The following is a 14,257-nucleotide window of genomic DNA, read 5'->3' as shown; positions in this document are numbered from 1 at the left end:
TGAAAAGACAATCAGCTTGACAGGTGTACATCATACTCTTCTATGATATCCAAACTACAGGAATTACATCATTTGAAAGTTCCATTTGCATTTCTGTATTAAAAATGAACCTTGGGGCATTAAGGCTTTCTGACTATGAGGCACCGATATTTGAATTTTGCTCATGTGTTGCTTCATCCTCAAATATCATCCAAAGGTCATGTTTAGAATCTTGCCTACACGAGTTTGCGAGTGACAACGCATCAAACATGCATCTGGAGCCCAGGCTTGTAATTCTATTATTACACATTTAAAGATAGGCCACTTTGAATTGTAAAAGATAATAATAAAATTTCTCTCTTATTAAAAATAACTTTTTAATTTTTTAAAAATTCTTAGAAGTTCTCTCATTTATCGATTTAAAAAGATAAATTATTTTTAACCGAGAGAAATTTTATTCTGTTGAATTCACCAAACTTATTGTAGGAAGAGATGTTGTCATTTAACTGCTTTCATAAATTTATGACCCTTCTTAACACTGTTGGGCAGCTTTTTCATTTCAGGACATCAAAGCAGACTGAGTTACACAGCCAGTCGTCATTGAGTTCAAAATCATATGTTTAAACTTTGATTATTACAAGATTAACCATATGCAAATTCAAAATCCACTGCATGTGCCAATTCATGGAAAGGAAAACAAAGGAATTAAACATAGAAAACGGCAGAAAGGTTCAAAATGACAATTAACATCCATATCTCAAAGATTTGGCCGTTCATAGCTTCCAACTATTCCGAATCAATGCTCCGGGGCATCTGAACGAATAGCTGATAAATAAATAATAACACTTGAATCAGAATACAACAAATATAAAACTACATGAACATGATGCTAACTGCAAATCAAAACAGCTATTGTGAACAATATATGTAACTATAATACCCATAGTCACTTCAAAACAAGAAAGAGGACCCTGTGGTAAAAATTCCCCACTAATCCCTATCATTGGCAACATTTGAGGGGACTAAATTTGATAGACAAATATATGTGTAACCACATGCAATAAATCTTGTTGGAACAAAGTAAAATATAGCAGTTAAGCAATGCACATACACAGAATTAAGACAACAAACCACATCAAGCATGTGAAGAGAAGGGGGTGTAGATCTAATAAGATAAATTGGAGATGGCCAATTTAGGGTTGTATACTTTGTCTAATGAGAGAATCGAATCCAATACTGGACGGATAATGAATCGATTAATGATGAGAAAATGCAATTGAATAGCAATAAGATCAAAATGGGAATACTTGGTTTTTGAGGCTTGCCGTCGACCCATTTGGAGAGTGAAAAATAGACCTTCTCGCGAGAGAGGGCTTCGGTTTTGAGGGGTTCTTTGAGGCAATTTCTGACCAAATTGGCGCATATGGTAGAATAGGTTACGTAGGTCATTCCCGCTGCCCTCCAAAACGGCACCGCTCCTCCTCCTGCTGCGCTCGCCATCTCTTTCTCTCTCTCTATCTCTCTCCGTTAAGTGAGAAGTAACAAATAACAATTCTCTTCTCTCTTCCTACGCATCTATTATATCTACTATCGTCTCTGGGCTGGGCTCCAAATCCAGGCCTTCATTTCATTTCTCTTTTTTCCATTTTATTTTATTCTTTTCTTTGTGCTCTCAGGAGTGGGAGTTTATAAAAAAATAAATAAATGTGCTATTCATAAATTAGACTAAAAATTTTAAAATATTTTCAGTTTAATATTTAAATTTTATATTTTATTGAACTTAATTTGAATTAGTTTAGTCAGATTCGTTTTATTAACTGTATCTGTGTTCTTTCTTTATTTTTATTTTTTTTTTACATTTGCTTTGTAAGATTTATTATATATTTTCAAGCATATTTTTAACAATTAAATTTTTATTTTATAAATTAAGTATTATATGATAAAGTTTATGTATGGTTTAAACTTAACTATAAAAATTAATATTATTACTTTTATTTAATAATTAAGATAATTTATAAACATATAAAGTATGATCTCATGTATTTATCAGCTTCTTAAAATAGGAACTGATTAAAATATTTAATAAAAATATTAAAAATTAGAAAAAATATATTAATAGTATTTTTAAAAAATAAAATTTTCAGTTTTAATTTTTTAACTAATATTCTAAAAGTGCTTATTACTATTTATCTAAAAAAAATAAGAGAATTTATAGTTATTCATATCTCATACATAAAATTCAAAATGACCACTTTAAAATCTAAATTAAATTGTCGATATTGTAATATATATGTATATATATATATATATATATATATAATTAACTTTAATTCTTAAAATTAAATTTAAACACTTAAAAAATAATATGAATTTTTTTATTAAAAATGAAACATTTATCATATTTCTATAAATTTTATATAATAAATATATACTTTTTAGTAGAAACTTTGTCTCTAAATTTTAAAAGTCAACCATTAAAATTGATGTTAACAAACCTCCAATTGTAGTCCCCCAACTTATATATATTAAGTCTGCCATTTCAACATCCGACTTCAACACATGCTGTGCCCCCATTCCCCCCACCCATGCTACCCTTTCTCATCACCTAAGTTATATACACGAAAGCTGTGTTGGATAACTTCGCTTATAAACATTTATTTAATATTTTTAAAAATAATTAATTATATAATACTTTCAATGATAATTTTTAAAATAAATAAAAAATAATATATATTAATATAATATAAAAAGTTATTAACATAAGATATAAATTTGTAAATTATCCATATATTCTTCCAAACAAGTTCTTAATATATTATAAATTATTAGGTTAAATTAAAATTTTATTCTGTATATTTGATTTCTTTTATTTAGTTTCATATATAAAAAAAACTTATATCTTAATTTTTATATGAGTTTTTCAAGTTAATTTTTGTTATTTGTTGGTTTTATAACAATATTAGAGTTTTTGTTTATAGAGATTGAATTGAATAAATAATGTTAAGCGTGAGAAGTCAAATGTAAAGATTATTTAGTGTTCAAAATAAAGTATAAAATTGTTTTATATGAAAAATAAAACAAAAATATTATCATGCATGTGAATTAAGTCTAATAATGATAACGACCATTTTGAAAGTATTTTTTCATATAAGACTAAAATATAATTTTTTTTGTACATAACTATATAAAAAAAGAGCATTAAATGTAGAAATTAAATTTTTACTTTAACCTAAATATTAAAAGAGCTAATACTATTTTGTTACATTTATCTCTGCCGCTTTTATAAAATATCTATAATTCTAGACAATAAGATTTGGCTTGTAAACTTGTTTCACCTCTCTCTCTCTCTCTCTATATATATATATATATATATATATACACACACAATGTATTTAGTAAAGAATATAATTATATATAAGTATTAAAAGTTAATTTAAGTCATACAATTAATAATTAATTTTTAAAATCACATATTTTTGAAATTCTATAATTTATGTGTTTTAATTAATTATATTAATAATAAAAATTAATAATTAAAATTTTATTGGTACATTCCTACATAAAAGAACATTCTCATGTATCCTGCGAATTTATTTATTTATTTATATTAGAAACAACAAATATATACTACCTATGTTAACTTTCTATTAGTTATTGACGTAGGATTAATTACACTCAAATAATATTTTTGATTTAAATGCGATGAATAAAATTTAACTATTGTTGAAGCTGACTTTTTGAAATTTCGTACTACTTTAAATTCAAGTTAAATATAGAATTTATAGAAGTAAAATTAAAACTCTTTTGTAACTATAAATTTTTTTAACTTAAAGCTTAATTTTGAAGTTAATTTTTTAAACAGTGACTAATAAGTTAAACAGCCAATTGGTTACAACATTGAAGTTAAAGATACTTGCTATGATATCATAAAAGATATTTATAGATACTTTTTAATAAATTACTAACTCTACTGTTTGTTAATATAAAATTAAGAATAGTAATTATTTCACTTACGAAATATTCTCTTAATTAACGAAACAAAGTTGAGATTACTTAAGTTAAACAGGTGCATTAAATAATAAGTAAATGAGATTTCTTGAATAATGGTGGATGAATCCCATGACCCGCGGTGGTAGCGGAGAGTTAAACGAGTGATTGTTTGTTTTATGGTTTATAGCAGCAGTAACTTGTTCACTAATCATGGCCACATGGATTACGTATTCAACGAACGTGTGAAGAGTAGACTAATAACCCATATTGGTAATTTCAAATTCATCTCATCATCTCCAACTCCAATAAAGAAAGCAAGACAAACAACACAACCCCACACTCTCACTCTCACACTCTTATGCTTCTACACTGTTGTGCTTCTCTCTTAGCTTTCTTGCATTCAGACCAAAATATGGCTTCTATTGAGTTACTCGTAGGATTCTGAAGTGGTGGATCTGACACGACATAACTCGTATGAGTTTGTCACTCTTTCCTTCTAAAACCTCAAGCCCAAAATGGATTCTCAACTTTTTCAGTAATGGCTCACACTCGTGAGTGTTAGTGTTTTTGGAAACCACCCTTTTGTTTTTTCTGTTAGTTACAGTAACTAAACAAATGGCTCCAAGTCCAAGCATAGATTTTTCAAAGTTCTGGGTTAAGGACAGTTCAAGTTCAAGTTCAAGTTCAAGGAAAGGCAACCCTGTTGTGGTGACCATGGAGAACCCCAATTACTCTGTGCTGGAAATAGATGGCCCCGACTCTGCATTTCAACCAGTTGAAAAGGACAGAGGTAAAAATGCAAAGCAGTTCACATGGCTACTGCTTCTGAAAGCTCATAGAGTTGTCGGTTGCCTTGCTTGGCTTGGAAATTCTCTTTGCTCGTTGCTTCGTGCAGTTAAGAAAAGGTTGTTTTTTGGACAGGAAGTGTCTGTGGAGACTGAAATGTCTCCCAAGGCAAAGTTTCTGTTTAGACTAATTCTTACATTCTTGGTGATGGCTTTGGCATTTTTGTCATTTGAACTAGTTGCTCACTTCAAAGGGTGGCACTACTTTCACAACCATAATTTGCATATTCCACAAACTTTGGAGATCAAAGGATGGTTTCACACGGCTTATGTTAGGTGGTTGGAGTTCCGGGCAGGCTATATTGCACCCCCAATTCAATCTCTCTCCACCTTTTGTATCCTTCTCTTCTTAATTCAGTCTGTGGATCGGATGCTGCTTTCCTTTGGTTGCTTCTGGATCAAATTCAAAAAGGTTAAGCCTGTCATTGATGGGGATCCTCTCAACTCACATGATTTGGAAGGATCCAACGATGGCTATCCTATGGTGCTTGTTCAAATACCTATGTGCAATGAGAAAGAGGTGACACCCTTCTCTTAATCCCATGTACTTGCTACTTAGTACGCGCCGCTCTTTATTTATAAGGAAAAAGAAAAAGATTTGTCGGTGTGGTTTATTCAAAACCAATCAATCATCAAGTGGTTCCTTTCAACATGTTATGATGATGAATGTTATAATTCCCTTTGCCTCCTCCTTGTTTTTTCTTTTCTTGGTTTTATCTTAAACTATGCTATAGTTAATTATAATAATGTCCCTCTTTAATTATTTTATCTCAAAGGAAGTAGTAAGTAGAGTAGTAGTTCACTTAATGATGCCACTCGGACTACTGTTTTTATTTTATGGATTCTTCCCCATAATGATTATGGTGGCTTTGGTGATAATTGTAGGTATATGAACAATCTATTTCCGCTGTCTGCCAACTTGATTGGCCAAAAGATCGCTTGCTCATTCAAGTTCTAGATGATTCTGATGATGAGGGCATACAGTGGTTAATCAAGGGAGAAGTATCTAAGTGGAGTCAGAGAGGTGTCAATATCATCTACCGGCATAGGATGTTTAGAACTGGTTACAAAGCTGGAAATCTTAAGTCTGCAATGAGCTGTGATTATGTAAAAGATTATGAGTTTGTTGCAATTTTTGATGCTGATTTCCAACCAAATCGAGATTTTCTCAAGCATACTGTTCCACATTTTAAGGTGGCTATATTTTTTTGTTTCTTCCTTGTTATTCCATAATCTATCAATCAATTTCCCATTTTCATTCTTCAGTCTGCTTTGCAGGGCAATCCCCAGTTGGCCTTGGTTCAAGCTAGGTGGGCTTTTGTAAACAAGGATGAGAACTTACTGACACGCCTCCAAAATATTAATTTGTGCTTCCACTTTGAGGTTGAACAGCAGGTTAATGGGGTCTTCCTTAATTTCTTTGGTTTTAATGGAACTGCTGGTGTTTGGAGAATAAAAGCACTTGAAGAATCTGGTGGCTGGCTGGAGCGGACAACTGTAGAAGACATGGATATAGCAGTCCGGGCCCATCTGAATGGTTGGAAATTTATCTTTCTCAATGATGTAAAGGTAATCATTTTGTTTTGGTTTCAGTTGAAGCCAATGTGCTTAGTATCTTTTTTTTATTTGTGTGTAGGCAGCCTACAATAACAGTTTTACTGTATATTAATTTTGTAAGTTAGGATGGAATTGAATTGCATGAAGTAATTATCTGCAGACCACAGTAATTGGAAGAGTTTCACTAATTAATGAAATACCAAAGAAAACTGTTGATATGTTCAATTTAAGTAGCACTTAGTCTAAAGAGCACTTTTTCAGGTGCTTTGTGAGCTACCTGAATCATATGAAGCTTATAGGAAACAACAACACCGATGGCATTCTGGACCTATGCAACTATTTCGTTTGTGCCTTCCAGCCATCATAACATCCAAGGTAAATTATTTCTTTTTATTGTGTACTGCACTGTTTTGGAGGAGAGCTAAATCTGAACATGTTCAAATGTCATAATGTTGCAGATTGCATTCTGGAAGAAAGCAAATCTAATATTTCTATTCTTTCTGCTTAGAAAACTAATCCTCCCATTCTATTCTTTCACATTATTCTGCATCATTCTTCCTTTGACAATGTTTGTCCCCGAAGCTGAGCTTCCTATTTGGGTTATTTGCTACATTCCTGTGTTCATGTCATTCTTGAACATTCTTCCTGCCCCAAAATCCTTTCCCTTCCTTGTTCCTTACCTGCTGTTTGAGAACACAATGTCAGTAACCAAATTCAATGCTATGGTATCTGGTTTGTTCCAGTTGGGAAGTTCATATGAATGGATTGTTACCAAAAAAGCAGGACGATCATCTGAGCCTGACTTATTAGCTATCGAAGAACGGGATTCAAAGGCCATGAGTCTCCAACTTCACAGAGGGACTTCTGATGGTGGACTTTCTGACCTTAACAAATTAAAGGAATGCCAAGAAACTGGTCCTAGACCCCCTGTAAAGAAAATGAACAAGATATATAAGAAAGAGCTTGCCCTTGCATTCTTATTGCTGACTGCTGCAGTTAGGAGCCTGCTATCAGCACAAGGCATGCACTTTTACTACTTGTTATTTCAAGGTGTCTCATTCCTCCTTGTAGGTCTCGATTTAATTGGAGAACAGATGAACTAAGGATCAGAAAGGATGTGTAAAATAGAAAATTGATTGTTATAAAGTTCAATAATTAAAGAAACCAACCAATATGAATTGCTGCAAGACATTTGGTTTTTGCAGTCACATTCAAGGTGCCTGAATATGGCTCAGGTAAAATGCTGAAAGCTACCGTGGGTCATATCATGAATAAGTGTTATTCTTCAAGTGCATTTAGAAAATTTTCTGTTTTTTTTTTCCTCCCTTTACTACTTCATCGATTGTTTTACACCATAGTAGAATCATTTTTCCTTCCCTTTTCATTTTTCTGCAACGTTGAGCCGATTCATTTTATCTCAGCATCACGCTATCACCCTGTTTATAACGTCACGTTTGGCTCATATGTATCTATTGAATGACAGTGATATGTTACACCTCCCAACAAAAACCTGTTCACTTCATATTTAAAGGCTTATGTGTTTATGGATACAAATTTTCACTTACAAGGCCACTATTCAGAAAGCGTAGAAGCTTGCAATATTCATGCTATTATATTATGGCATGTTTTTCGTTTTTAATAATATAACTAAATTTTTGGAAAACAATTAAGAATGGTAAAAGAAAATAGTGTCGGCAGGGGTTAGAGATTAAGGAGAAAGAAAGCATTGGGTACTATACAGTACTACGGGGACAGAAAATTGGTTCATTAATATGAATTTTGGGCCTTGGATTTGCCCAACGATGAGAATCGTGCGAGTGTCCCACAATGGACCCATTTGTTTTAATTGGAGCTTTAAGCATAACCAAGGATATTTTAGGGCACATGCTGCCCATGCCAATCGCTATTTCAATAATGGTAGGCGCATATGAACACATTATACATACCTCTCAAGCAAGGCTTGTGGACCCTGCTGCCTCAACAAAGCATTTTCTTTTCTGCTTTTGAATTACCCAACTCCTCAAACCATCATAGCAGATATACACTTTTTTTGGCACATTACTAAGAAATTATGGTCAAAATTTTACACGAATTTAAAAGGGTCAATCTTTCCTCTCTATACAATTTTAAATTGTCCCACAGGTTTACATGATCTACCCACTTTACCAACTAACAATGAGTAAACTTTTACTTTTATGGAGAGACATAACAAGTAAATTTCAAATTTTCATAATGCCATTTCATCTTACTCCTATTTTGAATGTAAAATACATATATTCACACCCCAACTCCCTTCCTATTTTTCTTTTCAAGAGCAAAAACAAAATTAGAAAACCCTATTAAATAAGTTATTGTCACACCATTTTTTTTTCAAATAAAAGAATCCTTTATCTCAGTTCAATGATTTGCATTTTTTTTGTCTCTTCTACATTTTTCGATTTGGTAAGTGTAAGTATGATCTACTGTCAGGTGAAGGTGTATCCTATCCTGATTCCTGAAGGCTGAGGTGAGAAGATCCAGCTGTCAGATAAAGCATTTGCCTTAAAACTCTCTCTCTGAAGTCATTCTGATCAAAGTGTGTATAAATGTACCTTGCCTTTGGCCTTAAACAGTTCTTTCATGCCATATAGGTCATAGGAAACCAGTGTAAGATGTTTCTAGACAGTACAAATAAACTACAAGTTAATTACGTGTATCTTTCTGTTTTGTGCCGTTAACTGCGTTCACCTTTCTCGTGTGAATCGCAATTGGCGCTCAAAGCATACCTTAGTAGAGAGAAAGAAAGAGAAGGGTCAAATATCAATGCATGTGTGCTTCATTCAACTTCAACCTAATTGTTGTGAAGTGCAAAACTCAACCTTTGAGAAGAGTGGACATGAAAACAGTTACCCTATACTAACAAAGTATTCCTCAAAATATTTATTCTTCACATATGCTAATGAAAATTACAAGCTTTTTGGTTTATGTAGTGCTCGGTATTGGAGCTATAATAATTTATTAGCATATAACAATACCAAAACAAAGTTGATAGAGAAAGCTTAAATCTAGAAAGAAAATGAGTTTAAGAAAGTTGTCTTTTTGTGACTGAGGATTCAGTGGAACAGTCAACCATAGTGTCATACCAAACGATCCTTGGACGTTACTGGGTGAAGCTGCCATAATCGTGCAATTCTTTGGATCCTTCTTTAAAGGTGACACTACCCTTGAGTATTGACCCGTATTGCCAAAAGCAGGGTCCCTTTCCCTCCAACTTCAAGTATAACATATACCATTATCACTCAAATGCTCCGTGCAAGGTAAAAAGACATCTCACCAATATACTCCGTATGTTTGTGTTTTAGGTTCATGTGAATCACGTTCCACTTTTGAGGCTTTTTAATGCAAATTTTAATGCTGTTACAAGTCATCTCTCGGCTAAGATTATAATTCATACACTATTTTAACAAAAATATTAATAACACTGCTTATTGCTTATTATGGATTAATTAACCGATTCAATGTAAATGGCAAAAACTGAACTAAAAACTAAATTAACCAAAAATTGAATAAATTCAAAATCGAAAAAATAAAAATATTTTTATTAAATTAGATTGCACTTTGAATCTTATTTTAAAATTGTTCCAATACTAAATTTATATCTACATATATAATTTTATTTATATAATTAACATCTCGTTCATACTTTAAAGACTGTATATTAATAAAATTATAATTCTTAGCTATATTTCATGATTTTATTTGTAAATTTATATCATAACATTAATTCTTAGAGATAAATGTAATTATTTTCATTATTATTATTATTATTATTATTATTATTATTATATATAGAATAATTTAAAGTTATTCTTGGATATGTTTTAATATATAAATTTTATATTTTATATAAAATAATTAACTTTATTTAAAATTTGTGGAAAAATGATAAAATAATTATTTATTATTTTTTAAATAAATTAAAAATTTATAAAAATAAAAATTTTCAATCAAATCCAATCCGACCAAATTGATTTTGATTGGATTACTTTTTTATTTCAAACTGATACCAACCAAACTGCATTATAATTTTATGTCTAGAAGAGAGGACTTTTTGTTTAAAAACAAATCTAATCAAATCCATGAACCCTCGTATACTTATCATAACAAAATAGCTTTATTTAACCAGAAGAGTTGAAATACCAATACATAAAAATGTTATCCGAAAAATATTAATATTTTCGTGATTTTATAAAGTGACGTGTATTTTAAAACAATTCGAGATTTTTAAAGTGTTAGATAATTTGAAATAGAAGAATATTAGTCAATTTCAATTTTAGGCTTGAAGGCAACATAAACATAAATATTTGTATTGTAGCTTGTCACTACAGAGTTACTGTTGAGGAAAAGGAAATGCTAATTGGTCCTACTCGACATCACATGTGAGGTTGAACTATACTACGATGTTACAGAAAGAAAACAGTACTACGGAGTGTTCAATCTTCTTTTAGAATTCAACGTAAATATTTAATCTCTATAAAGTACAAACTATCTAAATTTGAAAGAGGATATTAAACATTACTTTGCAGAGAATGTAGCATTCACATAACATCACATCTAATGTGGCATCAATATGTGCACAACTGTTAACAAAAAAGTGTTTTATCCAAGGGAGGACTAACTACTTTCTTCACAGATCTTCTGGTAATGATGTATAATCCTTCACCATTAAAATCTCTCTGCATAACTTTCGTGGGACTTGCTCTAACTTTGTTCCCTCTTGCCATGCTTGCCCTACAGCAACCCCAGGTGCTAGAAAGCGAACATACATAACAATTTGATCGTTGAAAGGATAGGGATGTTTAACTGCAAAAACAAAGAACAATTAAATATTAAATAAAATTGGGGCATGCCAGGACTTTGAACAATGACATGACCAGCCAGCTTGCTCTCTAAGGTGTTACAGGAATAACCTACGAAAGGGGTACAATTTAACTAGAGAAGGGTCACCAAGAAAATAATGCCACAACAATACACCATGCAGACATCAACTGAATTTTAACATCTAAAATGTCAACACAATTCTTAAAAATTTAATACATCATTGGCTTGAAAAACATGATGGAGACTTCACAACCTAGGTGAATATACAATTACACGAATATAGCAATAAGCATGCCCATATTTTTTATGTGGACTAGTGTAATTTATAAATACTTAAATCGGTACAAAATTTGAACTTGCAGTCGTAAATCGCTGTATGATAGAAATAAAACAGCACCTACATTTATTATACCAAAAAGAAACCTACCTGGTCTTGGAAAGCCTAATGGAAGTTCTTTGATGTCATGTAGTCCATCGCCGAATTCATATGCTAAATCACATGGCTGCTCAGTTGACATCACCTCCTTAAGTTGTCTCACCGTAAAATACAAAGGAGTGAAGGAGTCAGTAAATGCAGCCAAAACTGGTCCATCTGGGTGGTTGTGAAATTCATAAAATATGTTAACAATGTTCATAGTAAGGAACACTCAAATTTAAGCTAGAAACAGTGAATCACAAAGCAGCCCAAGAAAAAAAGGCCAACCAGCACAAAGGAATTTGCCAAAGATCATTGATTAAACCACAATGCATCAACATATTGAAGGAAAACCAGCAAGATTATACAACCTCTTCAATCTTCTTCTATTGTTCTAACTGATTATTGAAGCATTAGAAATTAAACCAGGATTTAATGAATTTAAAAGCAACCACTAGACAAGTAAAGGCATAAAGCTAACAATGATAATGTATGTTATTTGACTTTCTATTTTCAGACAATCATACATAAACTTATTTTCTCACCTTAGCGTTAGGAAAAGGGAGTACAAGTTCAACATTTTAGAGCACTTTCAAGTCTTGTAAGCAAGAAAAAGAAGTTTCTTTCACTTCTTTCCTTCTGTATGTGTGTGCGAGTGACTGAATGTATTGTGCATCTAAAAATGACTATTCTTCATCATAATATAAATATAATAGTCTCTCCAAAGTATTAGCAAACTAGTGATTACAGGCTTGAGTTGTCACAATATTATCTTCTTTTATTTTTCTGGCAAGAATAACTGAATGGTCATCCCACAATATTGCAGGAACTTGAAAAGGTATATGGTAGAATTTGAGTCAGGCAAATATACAGTTACCTTTTTTTACTACATGATGTTGCATGTAATTGCACATGAAAGTGACATTCACGATCATGCTAACAATACAACTTGGAGATATAAGGAGCAATGGTGTTTAAGATTGATGGCCATACTTTACTAAAATGAGTAATTATGTAAAGAAATCCATGCATTTCTCTGCCAAAAGTTAAGAAACTTACAGATGATTCGTCCATAGGCCTGCCCATCCTTGCAGGAAAAAATAGCCTTAAAAAGTAGCAAAAGAGTCAGCCACAATTTTCAAATTACTGTACAGGAACAAAAAAGCAAAAAGCAAATGGTGAATTTACCTTTCTGAAGGAATTTATCCACGAAATTGGCATCGTTCCTATTAACAAAGTTCAATGTTGACATCGTTAGTTTTCAAAATTTAAGATGTGCTAAAAATGAAAGGCAAATACACATGAAACTATGACAAAAAATTTCAATACAGCACACATAGAGCTACACACTGCACACCAGCAGAAGTATTGGAAGATGAAGCTCCTATCAAATAAGACAGATCAAATTTGCAGGGACTGAAATATTTCCTAACTCAAAATCTTAATTCTTAGGCATATAACGGGCTCATGTCATAAGCAAGAAAAGGGAGGACATTTTGACCGCTCCGATTCAATTTTGCATAGTATTAGATAAATCACCGGTCCTCCTTTCATGTGGACTTCCTTTTGGTATTTCCTCCATTACCGTTATGCTTGACGTGAGAACCAATTGCGTAGCAAGAAACACAATGCACTCATTGTATTTAACTTAACCGTGACTACTACGAACAACAATAATGAATCACTTCACTAACCTCCACTAGTTCTGCAGTTGTAATATTCAAGCATCACATCATCCTTGTTGGAGTTGGAGAGCAACGTAGATGCACTTTTCTTTACTAACTTAGGATCCTCATATCGCGTACCAGCTATCTGCCAAGCCATTGATACAAGTCTGCACAAAGATATCAACATTCCCACCGTTAGATAAGAAAGAAAAATAAACATTGAATACAAGCAATTGAAAAAAGAAAAGACCTTGGTTTTAGCAATAGCAGCAATCGATGACGCCTTTCCTCAGGAATATCTTCAATTTTTTTCCTGAACACAGAGGTGAAGAGAGTGAGTGAGTGTGAGAGAGAGATAAGAAGAAGTGGCAGTGTTACTTACCAAAGGTATGCAGCGGGATTATAAGAAGAAGGGTCCAAAGGGATCAACTCCTTAGGAGGATCAAGAAACGTCACTACATCTTGTTCATCCAAGTAAACCTTTTTACCATTTGGAAGCATTTCAAAGGGCTTATCATCCCAAGGTGACACTGACACGTACCATTGATTGCTTCGAGAGACAGCACCGCAACTAGACTCCACAGCCCCATTTCTGTACAATCCCAAACCTACAAAAAAGAACCCAACTTGGGGTAATGAATTCAATTGAAGCACCATTTTTGAGTTCGGGTCAACTCGCTCCCTCACTTACCTCTCAGATTTGGAAACGGTGGATTCATTCGACGGGAAAAGGAGGAAGCGGTTACACGGCGATGGTGCATCTCAATCTGCATGTGCTGCCGCCACCATATCGGTGGTGATGCCGTTGTCGTCGCTGCTGCGATCATCGTAGTCGCAGTTGCAGAGCAGCGAGACTAGTCAAAACTTTGAAACTCAAAACGGTGTAGTTTGTGAGGAGTGGATAATTAAAAACGCAGCGTAGGGGCATGTCGTTTACTCATTTA

The 14,257-nt window shown here is 32.7% G+C and overlaps 3 protein-coding genes across 5 annotated transcripts; 1 reads left to right on the top strand and 2 right to left on the bottom strand.

The window, feature by feature from the left end:
* Nucleotides 1-494: 494 nt before the first annotated feature.
* On the bottom strand, nucleotides 495-1,564 carry LOC113857255 (ATP synthase subunit epsilon, mitochondrial). The gene is made up of 2 exons (XM_027489054.1): nucleotides 1,287-1,564; nucleotides 495-804 (listed from the first exon to the last, which is right to left on the bottom strand). Exons 1-2 carry the CDS (start codon nucleotides 1,477-1,479, stop codon nucleotides 776-778), a joined length of 222 nt encoding a protein of 73 aa, XP_027344855.1. The 5' UTR covers nucleotides 1,480-1,564; the 3' UTR covers nucleotides 495-775.
* A 2,646-nt stretch (nucleotides 1,565-4,210) lies between these two features.
* On the top strand, nucleotides 4,211-7,836 carry LOC113857111 (probable xyloglucan glycosyltransferase 5). Of its 3 annotated transcripts, none has more exons than XM_027488853.1 (6): nucleotides 4,211-4,441; nucleotides 4,574-5,334; nucleotides 5,700-6,008; nucleotides 6,093-6,383; nucleotides 6,633-6,746; nucleotides 6,830-7,836. In XM_027488853.1, exons 2-6 carry the CDS (start codon nucleotides 4,585-4,587, stop codon nucleotides 7,472-7,474), a joined length of 2,109 nt encoding a protein of 702 aa, XP_027344654.1. In that variant the 5' UTR covers nucleotides 4,211-4,441; nucleotides 4,574-4,584; the 3' UTR covers nucleotides 7,475-7,836. The 3 variants fall into 3 exon arrangements, with proteins under 3 accessions (XP_027344654.1, XP_027344653.1, XP_027344652.1); XM_027488852.1 differs by having other exon boundaries at nucleotides 4,568-5,334; XM_027488851.1 differs by having other exon boundaries at nucleotides 4,211-5,334.
* Nucleotides 7,837-10,976: 3,140 nt separating this feature from the next.
* Nucleotides 10,977-14,164, bottom strand: LOC113857254. Its single transcript, XM_027489053.1, is given in 8 exon segments — nucleotides 10,977-11,213; nucleotides 11,659-11,823; nucleotides 12,706-12,751; nucleotides 12,835-12,872; nucleotides 13,341-13,515; nucleotides 13,518-13,626; nucleotides 13,696-13,921; nucleotides 14,005-14,164. Coding segments are annotated over 8 exon segments (1,071 nt in total). The 5' UTR covers nucleotides 14,141-14,164; the 3' UTR covers nucleotides 10,977-11,037.
* Between the last annotated feature and the right edge of the window lie 93 nt (nucleotides 14,165-14,257).

Source organism: Abrus precatorius, unplaced genomic scaffold, assembly GCF_003935025.1.
Source record: "Abrus precatorius isolate BTA unplaced genomic scaffold, Abrus_2018 Scaffold153, whole genome shotgun sequence".
In the NCBI taxonomy this organism is placed as follows: Eukaryota; Viridiplantae; Streptophyta; class Magnoliopsida; order Fabales; family Fabaceae; genus Abrus; species Abrus precatorius.
Note: the sequence above shows the minus strand (reverse complement) of the source record. Positions and strands in the feature narration are given on the sequence as shown.